Source organism: Ovis canadensis, chromosome 5, assembly GCF_042477335.2.
Source record: "Ovis canadensis isolate MfBH-ARS-UI-01 breed Bighorn chromosome 5, ARS-UI_OviCan_v2, whole genome shotgun sequence".
NCBI lineage: Eukaryota > Metazoa > Chordata > Mammalia > Artiodactyla > Bovidae > Ovis > Ovis canadensis.
Window position 1 is genome coordinate 59,137,945 of NC_091249.1, and position 9,572 is coordinate 59,147,516.

Here is a 9,572-nt window from a genome sequence, read left to right on the forward strand (position 1 = left end):
CCTCTTCAGACAGAGCAGGACTAGCACTTTCTGCCATTTCTCAGAGGACTTGGCTCTTAAAGCCCTGCATATTCCTCAGCACCCCTTCCAGAGATGACCCTGCAGCTGGTGTAGCTGGGCAGAGCTGGCTACTCTCTGCAGCCACAGAGTTCCCTAGGTCAGAATAGCTGGGTGGGACCCAAGGCTGGGTCCTGCACTCCCCTTGGCCATGGTCCCTGATGGGACAGTGGGGTCATTCGGCTTTTGCCTCTCCTCCCGGCTGCAGCTCTTTGGCCTGTGGCCCCACAGCCACATTAAGTCTCCACCAGAGCCCCTCTTTGGCCCCGCTCTCACCTGAGGCTGAGCCTGACCTTCAGAGAGGCCTCTCTGCCTCCCACTTCCCTCCAGTCCCACCTCCTTCAAGGTCTCCCCTGCGTCCTGCCCTCAGCTGAGACCAGGGCCCCCTGGCCTTAGCAGATGTGTGAGTCAGGGAGGCACTCTGAGTCCAGATGTGATTGTGTTTATGTTTCCAGAGAGTGAGGGGTCGGAGCTCTGGACTGGAGCTGTTGGGGGAGGGATGGTCTGGCTCCAGCCCCCCTGCCCCAAACTTCCCTTCCCCCACCTCCCTCCCCCAGCCTGTGTATCTGGCCCTGTCCTTCTCAGATCCCGGCACTCCAAGTCCTACAGCATCAGGCTGAGCCATCTCGCAGGAAGGACCCCTCCTTACTCCTCCTCTGAAGGTGAGAAGACCATGGAAAGATGCTTGACTTTGGAATCCATGTGACCTTGGCCCACTGCATAGTGTGATGGAGCCCTAGTTCCATCATCTGTATAGTAGGACCAAGACTCCTGACCTCAGAGTCAGTACTGACCCGGTCTGGGAATGTGTGCACAGGGCTCTCCAGCTATTAACCCATGACTAAGCCCATGGCCATACCCCATCCCCAGCTAGGGCCTGCCTGGGCCCAGCACCAGGACATTGCCCATCCCAAGGTGACTCTAAAGCAGAATGCTAACCCCTCCTTCCTCACCCGCTGCAGCTGCAAACATTTTGTTTTGCCATTAGAAATGACTTACTTAAGGGAAGCAGAATTTTACAGGCAGTTTACAGGCTGGTCTTGTTCAGTAGTTTCCAAAGTGGGGGAGGGTGGCGGCGCTGGGAGCCACAGATACGTTGGGATGGAAGGGAAGTGAGAAATGAGTTCGACGTGGTGGACACTTTCACCGGAACGGCCATATGTCCCTGGGTGGGATTTCGATGTGGAAAGGCAGAGGGAGGCCCTGGCTAGACTCTGGCGGATCCAGCACCCTCCATCCTCCTGAACAGCGAGAGCAGGGCTCACAGTGCGGCACCGGGCCTGTGAGAAAAAAGGCAACCCCAGGCCTAAGGAAACTCTTAGCGGCTCCCACCCCAAGGTTCCGGGCAGACAAAGGCTGCGCACCACCCCGAGAGGCTGGAGGGTCATTCAGACCCAGCCTGAGAAGAACCTGCAGAATCTGGCGGTCGGTCCAGCCTGGGGCAGCCCGCGCAGCGCCGGAGGCTGAGCGGCTCAGTTGATTGCTTCTGGGGGCGCGCGCGCTTGGAGAGGGTGTTGGTAGCGCCCAACCGCGCCCTCAAGGGAGCCGGGCTGAACAGGCCAGGAATGGTGGCGGGGAAGTTAGGGGTAGGGTCCTCTGGCGGGGTCGGCCTCGGCTCTTCCCTCCTACGAGCAGAGCCCACGGGGGCCTATTTCCCTTTCTACCCACCTCCCTTCTCGGCCGAATGAAGCAGTCAGGGCTCGGCAGTGGTTAGCACGCTCGTACTATGGTTTTTAATAGACGTACATGGACAAGTCGATATAGACAGATTTATAATTCTATACAGTCAGTCCGACATACACAGGGACGCTGTAAACAGGGGCGCGGGCCGGAGAGTGGGTGTGCAAAGTGGGCGCGGCTGGGGCCCTGGCCGCGCCCCGAGCTCTCCCGGCTCGACTCTTGCACGGCGGACGGTGAGGAGGGGGCTCTTCGCCGGGAAAGGGGGGGCCCTCTCCTAGCCCCCGGGGGGAGCCGAGCGGAGGGCCTGGGTCTGCGGCGAAGCTTGGGGGGCTGGGATGCTCGGAGACAAGCACTCAGCAGGCTCCCACCTCGACCGCACCGCCAGCTGCCGCTCCTTGGCCTTAAAATAGGACTCCGGGGCACGGGGCAGGCGAGGGCTCCTCGAGGCGCGCCGGGGCCATTAGTACGGCTCCGCGGCGAGTTCCCGACCCTGGGCTGGGTACCATCATCCCCGGCTCAACGCCCGCTCCAACTTGGATCCGGATCGAGCTACAAGGTATGCTCAGCCGGGCCCAGCTAGGAGGGGGCGTCTTGGTTCCCACCTGGCCGGGGCCCAGGTTTGCCTGGGCTCCGCGCTCCAGTTCACAGGCGCGGCCGCTCAGTCTGGGTCCAGCGCGGCGGGAACGCGGGCTACGGGGGGCGTCTCCTCCCGGCCACCGGCCTGGGCACTCGCCTCCCGCGCCGCGTCCCCTCCGCGGAGTGGCCCACCCGGGCCCCGAGCGAGCGAACGTGCACCACCCGCGCCATCCCGAGGGAAATTGCAACTCATCCGTTTTTTTTTTTCGCGGCACTTTTCTCCGACGTCTTTTTTGTTTTGTCTCGTTTTGTAGGGTAGAGTGAGGTCCAGGAAAGCAAACACAAAATCAAGCCGGAGGTGGGGAGGTGGGGAGCAGGGGGCGGCTCAGGAGCCAGGTCCTCCGAGCCCGCCCCGGCCCCAGCCCCGACCCCGGCGCTGTTCCGGCCGCCGGCCCGCGTGGCCCGGCCGGGCGGTCAGCTATTGTACTGGCACGCGTTGAGGCCCGAGGCCGGGCCCTGCAGGCCGCCGTAGCCGAAAGACGAGTGCTGCTTAGACTTGAGCCGCAGGCTGGCCAGGCTCGAGTTGCACGTGTCCCGGTAGACGCTGTAGGGCGAGGCGGGTGTGCCATACGGGCAGGCGCCCGGCGACATGGCCGAGTTAAGCGAGGAGCCGGTGAGGTTGTTGATGTTGTTGAGGCCCGAGTTGGGCATGCCGGGCACGGCGCCCGGGCCCATGCTCGAAGGCATGGTCATGGAGGAGATGGAGCTGGGGGCCGAGAACATGGACTGCGACGACAGCGGGCTCATGGAGTTGAAGAAGGTGAAGCTCTTGGTGGAGAGAGGCGCTGGCGCCAGACTCTTGGCGGCCCAGTTGTTGTAGGAGTACCCCGCGGCGTACACGTCGTCGTAGGGCTGCACCAAGCCGCTGAACTGCGGCACGTAGCCGCCCTTGCACAGGTCCAGCTGCTGGTTACGCTCGCGCTTCCGCCACTTGGCTCGCCGGTTCTTGAACCAGACCTAGGGGGGACCGGAGAAGGTTCAGGGCTGCCGGGCGGGAAGGTGCCCCCACCGCCCCCGCCCCACCCCGAGGCCTCAGCCCGCTTCCTTCTCCCCAATACCCTTTCTTTTCTTCCATATTTCCGTCCCTGCCTTCTCCCCACAATGGTTCCTTTCCTGTCCCCAGAAAATATTATTAGTCTTTTCTTTTTTCTGATCTTTATCCTCTTCCCCTAATTAAATCCGGTTTCTTCTCCTAAGGCAGATCCTCTTTTTTTTTTTTTTTTAATAACAAATATTGTTTTCTTTCTTCCTCTCTCAACCAGGTTATCTTGTGCCTTCTCCCGCAAACGGTTCCCCATCTATCTCCTAAATACTCCGTCCATTTTCTTCTCCAACACCAAAGGTAGTTTTCTAACCTCAAACATAGGACCTTGCGACTCCTCAGTCTATTTTTCATTCCTCAGATAGTCTGTTTCCATCTTTATTGGTAATATTTGATATTCTCATTTCTGTCCCAGATGTTTATTTTCATTTGGTCCACCCTGCTATCTGAACCACTTTTTTCTCCCTCAGGCCATTTTTCTGAGTTATCCCCCATTTTTGATCCTTTTGATTCTTCTCCAAATATTTAGTTTTTTCCTTCTTTCCAGATATCTGACCCTCACTGTTTTCTCTTAAATAGTCGATTCTTTATTTTTCTCAAATACTTGATCCTTTTGCTTCTCCCTTAAATATTTAATTTCTTTCCTGCCACCTAAATATATGCCAAATATGTTTTTCTGCAAATATTTAATTTCCTTTCACTTCTTACTAGTTTCTCTCTGCTCTCCCCCTCTACTTTTCCCCACAAAATTCAGTTAAGAACCTCTTCCCAAATCCCAGTCCTTGCCCTGGGCTGTTCCGCCGACCTTTCTTGCCAGATCGGTGCATGTCGGCCTTCTCCATCCCAAGCACTAACATTGCCTGATTTCTCCCCCACCCCACCCCACCCCTACCACCGTACATGGGGGGCAGGATTAGTGAGTTCTGGATTACCGAGTGCTGTCTTCACTCCCTACCCCACTGGGCTGGCCAGCATGACTGGGGTGGGGTGAGAGCTGAGGTTATAACAGGGAGTCTGTGGCCCTGGTGGGACTTTGGTTTAGTTTGGGACATGCTCCCAATATCTGATTAAATGTTTGCAGTACCCAGAGAAGAAATTACTCTCTTGCTGCTCTGGCAGAAAAGCCTTCTATTCACTGGGAACCGAGGGGTGAGAAGAGCGAGTGTGCAGTCTCATCTTGGGTTGGAGACCTTAGATCTCCAAAGGGATTGATTCCTCCTGAAGCTCACTCGTCCACCAGATTTGTCCCCCACCTCCCACCTGACCCCAGCCCTACAGGAAAGGTCATTATGGAAAAGGTTCAGCTACAGGTTGGCTGATGACTGAGAAAGTGTCAGGTGGAGAATATCCGGAGATTGTGAATTAGCCAACTGCGGAAGGGACCACTGCCCCAGGAAGTTTTGAGACCCCCAAGCCTAGGCTCTTCTCAGGCCTCTCTCAGACTGCCAGGCAGGATCTGCCTTTCCGTTTTGTTTTTGTGGGAAGGCACTAGCGGCCCGGAGGTCCCCAGCGGCAGGGAATCCTCTGCACAGTCTAGGGTGGTAACGACCGGGCGGGCTCTGGGCTCTACTGGGCAGGGGAACGTCCCTTGGGGCCACAGGCCTTTGGATGGGGGCTGCGGTGGAGCCAGAGGGTCAGGTAGGACGTGGGTCAGAAAGATCCGAGGAGGCAGCGGCCGATGGGCGCTAGCACCAAACGGCTCAGCGGCAGCTGGGTAGACGGGGCCTAAGGTAGAATCTCCTCCGGTGGAAGGAGGGAGAAGGTTTGAGTGTTGGAAAGAGTATTAGTCTAGGCGCTTGTCTAAGCTTTCAGTCTGCGCTGCGCCGGCTGGCAGCCTTCTGCGCGGGTCCCCTTGGCGCACACCCCGCGCTCACCCTCACGCGTGGCTCGGTGAGGTTGGTCCACACGGCGATCTCCTCCCGCATGCTCATGTCCGGGTAGCGGTTCCTCTGGAACGTGGCCTCCAGCTCTTGCAGTTGCTGGCTTGTGAAGTGCGTGCGTTGCCGCCGCTGCTTCTTTTTCTTGGCGGGGTCCTCGGCACCGCCGCAGCCCGCGCCGCCGGCACCGCTGTCCTCGGGCCCCTTGGGTTCCCCGCCGCGCTCCTTTTCTGAAGCAGGCGGGATGGGGCGCCGGTCACCTCGGGCTTTTGCCCTGTTGCACCCCGCCCCGGCTCCACCGAAGCGCCCGCGGTCAGCGCTGGCGGCCCACCCTCCCGCCAGGGGCCCTGGAATTGTCCCCACTGGAAACAGCCCGTCTGTGCCTGGTCGGTCAGTAGTCACCTTCTGGTCAGGCTCGTCTGGGAGCAAAGCCCAGGAGTCGGAGCCGCGGACCAAGGTTCCCAGCTGGGCAGGGCCTGCTCTCACCGCTCGGCACACGCTGGAGCCCTACTGTTGATGCCACCCGAAAATGTACAGTTTTTAGGGCTCTTGGGGGTTCTAACTCATAGGAGATCTCTGCTTTTCTGAACTAGGATCAGACTTTTCTAGCTTGAAGCTAGGGGATCCGTGGAGCCAGAGCTAGGCGGTGGCCTGCACGTTCTTCTCCCCGGCCCGAGCCGGAGCCCCACTGAGCCGGGCAGGCACAGCACAGCCGGTTTCTCGGCCTTAGCTCCAGGCCTCAAGTCCCAAGGTCCAGAGAATCCCTCTGGCGGCTGCCGGGCAGCCCAGACCCACAGACTCTGTCTAGGTGACCTGGGAGCTCTAGTCTCGCTCGCCCTCTCAAGCTACACAAAACACAGTCATAGAAATATTGAAACACAAAGAAAAAGGATTTAAAACCAAAACAATGAATCCCAGAAAAGCTAACAGCTCTATGGGTAAAAACACAGAAAGGGTCACAGACTCTTAAAAATAGGCAGATGGAAACACAGCAAACGCAAATTAAGAAGTCAGAAACCTCCATGCAAACACACTAACTAAATACAGTACTGTACGTTTATAAGCTCCAGGCAGGCACAGGCATTTATTTATCTGGGGTTTTAAAAAAAAATCAACGTAGTGTTGTAGATAGATTTTTTTTAACCCCTTCTGGATAATGCCCTTCCCGAAGTAATTTTTAAATCCCAGGGAAATACAACACTATAGTTAGGTAACTTAAATTCCGCTGTAAGTGGATTTTGAGAAAATCCCGGAGAAACGCGCCATTTTGGATTGACTTTTTAAAATCTCTTGAAGAATAATGTAGATATTTTAATTTGAAAATATACCTAGAATAGCAGTTCTTTCTACATCGAAATATAGTTAAAAATTAAATCTATTCTCATACTTTTAAAAAGAGCAATCTGTAATTATATATTTCTCCGGGCTTTTAAAAATAAAAACCAACCAAAGGCCACCGTTAAAACTTTTGAAAACAAAAGTACCGTCCAGCGCTGATTGTTTTTTAATCAACCAAACACAACCTCTCAGAGAAAGTCACTTAAGGAAGCAAAACAGAGACAAATAGAGATTACAAACGCGCAGAGAAACACTCAGCGGTGGACTAAGAAATGAACGCAGGAGAGGCGCCCAAGGCCCGGGAAGTGGGGAGCTCGGCGGCGGCGGCGCCGGATCAGCACCGAGAGCGCCGGAGCCGTTCGGAGACCCGGGAGCCCGAACAGGGCAGGGGATGAGCCTCGTTGCTGCCCGCGCCGCCCACCCGCCGGCCCGGCGGCTGCTGGGGGGGGGGGTAAAAAGCTTGAGCTCGGACAAAAACGCAGCGCGGAAGGAGACGCGCCTGAGCCGAGTCGGAGCCCTGGATAGGCGGCCTGGCGGCTCCCGGCTCCCGCGGCGCACGTGCGGCGGGGATCCTTCTTTTGGGGGGGTCCTATATCCGAGCCCGCTTGCCCTCGCTGTCCTCTCTTTTCCTTTTACTTAAAGTTTTTTTTTTTTTTTTGCCCCCGTTTGCTTTTCTGACTTTGCCCGCCATACCTTCTCTCCGGTTTGCCCCTCTCAAGCCAGTCGCCCAGTCTGTCGGGGTGTCTGTACTCTGTTTCTCTGGGCACTTTCTCTCTCCCACCCGCCGATTGCTCTCTGATCTGCTCCTCTCCTCCGGTTCCAGCGGCCCCTGGACAACCAGTTGCGCAAACCTAACTTTTCTCCCCGCTCTATCTGCTCCTGATCGAGAGAGGCTGTCATTTCGACCTTCCGGTTGTAGGTTCGTGCATCGGCCGGTCAGTTGGCGCGACGGGACCGCGTGGAAGCGCCTTGGGGAAGCACTAAAATTTCCGTTTCATAAAGAGCGTCCACGTCCACGTTCATCGTCAGATGGAGAATGGGAAAAGGCAAGGTCCTGACGCGCCTGGAGCGTAGAGCGAGCCCGCCTGCGGGGCGCGGCCCTGCTCGCCCGGGTGGTTCCGCGCGCGCCTCGCGGGGAGCCGCTCTTACCTGGTAGCTCCGTGTCGGACGACTCGCTGGCGGAGTTTTCGAGAGGCTCGCGGGGGTCGGCCGTGCGGGCTAGGTGGAAGGCGGGCCCCATGTCGTGCGGCTGCGGCGGTGGCGGCCGCAGTCCCTCTGGCAGCCGCTCCAGGCTCATGCCCCCCTTGAAGGCGTCCATGGAGGCGGGGACCGAGGCGGGCGCTCCGGGGGCCGGGGCTGGGCGCGCCCGGCCGCCCCGGCGGCGACCTGCGAGGACAAGAGCGCAGCCCCTAAGCGGCTGCCCCCCAGGGCTGCCCGCGCCCGCAACGACGCCGCGCTCGCCCCATGGGCCGCCCGGGGCTGCGGGGCCAGGCGGGCGGCAGCGGCAGCGGTTTCTCGCGACCCGGGGGCCCGGCTTCGCGCTCCGCGCTGCGCTCCTGCCGCTCGGGCCTCAGCCGCCCGCCCGGCCCCGGCTCCGGCTCCCGATCCGGGGCCGGTTTCTAAGGCTCCGGACGGCGCCGGCAGAGTCTGTCTTAAAGCGACAGCGCGCACCGCCAGGTTCCAGCAGTCCCTGCGCCAGGGGTGGTGGGTGGGGTGGGCCCGGGGGGGAGGGGGCTGGGAGGGAGGGAGCGAGCGAGAGAGCGAGGGAGCGCGGGCGGAATCCAGCCCCGAGCCGCCCGCGCCGCCGCGCCCTCTCTGCCGCCCTCCCTCCCTCTCTGCCTGCCTCGCCCGCGCCCTCCCCCTCCGCAGCCACCTTCCCGCCGCCTCCCCCCTCCCGCGGCCTCGCCGCGCCTCACCCTCCTTCCCCGGTGGCACACTGAGTTCTCCCTCGGCCGCACAAAAGAAACGCATCTGGCTTGCAAGCCCCGCGCGGCTCGTGCCCACCTCAAGCCCCAAATGACTTGTTTCGCTCAGAAATCAACTCCTGTCTGGGCCGCCTCGAAGTTCCGAGCCTCTGGCGAGAACAGCCCGGGATGAGTGAACGTTCACCGAGCAGGATCCAACCGACCGGGAGCCTGCGAGTCAGCGCCAGGGCGGGGGCAGAGCCCGGGGCTCGTTCCGGCAGCTCCCAGCGGCGTCCTCGTCGAGGGGCCGCGGCCCCTCCTTCCCCGGGATCTTCTCCCGGGACCCGAGCCAGGCTGAGTGACAGCAGCCTGCGCTCTAATGGGCCCCCGGATGCTGCCTCCTAATTAGCTTGGACCCTCTCCCCCAAGGCTGCTTCTCAGGCCTACCCCCTCTGCACCGCAGTCAATTTTCCGGGATTGGGATAGAACCGATGGCTTCTAATCAGACGAAACGTTTCTGTTGGCTCCAGGCCGCTGTCGAGTGCAGCAGGAGACCCCAAGAGCCCTGCCAGGCCCCCACAGCCTCTTCTCTCCCCTTGTTTTGCACCTTCAACGGTCTGGCCAAATCCGCCAGGTCCCGGCCTTGGCCACCACAGGGTGGGCCTCTCTCTGCCCCCTTCCCAGCAGGTTCGCAGGGCCTCACTTTGGCTTCTCAAGTGTGGCAGGCACAGGCCCGACAGGCCAGGTGACTGCAGTTTCCAAACTTAGGCCAGGAAGCCTAGGACAGTCTTGGAGCTTCTCTTAGCTACAACGGTAGCTAAGCTACAGCACCAGTGGGCACTCCATGAGCACAAACACATTCCCCTTCCCATCCCTTAGAATGAGTCCCTCCTTGAATCCTCCTACTTCACTGAAGTTTGTTGAAGGATTTTGCTTAACAATTGTTAACTGGTCCTGAGATGTCAGAGTCTTGAGCAAATAGGTGACAGCTGGGATGGTAGGGTGCAGCCCTGACCTGTTCCTCTAGCCACAGGTGGA

The 9,572-nt window shown here is 59.1% G+C and overlaps 1 protein-coding gene across 1 annotated transcript; it reads right to left on the reverse strand.

Annotated features, from left to right (window-relative positions):
* Positions 1–1,767: 1,767 nt before the first annotated feature.
* Positions 1,768–8,442, reverse strand: PITX1 (paired like homeodomain 1). The gene is made up of 3 exons (XM_069592885.1): positions 7,780–8,442; positions 5,290–5,522; positions 1,768–3,330 (listed from the first exon to the last, which is right to left on the reverse strand). The coding sequence occupies exons 1-3, from the start codon at positions 7,946–7,948 to the stop codon at positions 2,788–2,790; spliced, it is 945 nt and encodes a 314-aa protein (XP_069448986.1). The 5' UTR covers positions 7,949–8,442; the 3' UTR covers positions 1,768–2,787.
* Between the last annotated feature and the right edge of the window lie 1,130 nt (positions 8,443–9,572).

Excerpts from the sequence above, each read along its gene's own strand:
- PITX1 (XM_069592885.1), bottom strand. The coding sequence starts at position 7,948 with ATGGACGCCTTCAAGGGGGGCATGAGCCTGGAGCGGCTGCCAGAGGGA. Across the intron at positions 5,523-7,779 it reads GTCCGACACGGAGCTACCAG|AAAAGGAGCGCGGCGGGGAA; the intron begins GTAAGAGCGGCT and ends CGCCTGCTTCAG. Across the intron at positions 3,331-5,289 it reads TCACCGAGCCACGCGTGAGG|GTCTGGTTCAAGAACCGGCG; the intron begins GTGAGCGCGGGG and ends GGTCCCCCCTAG.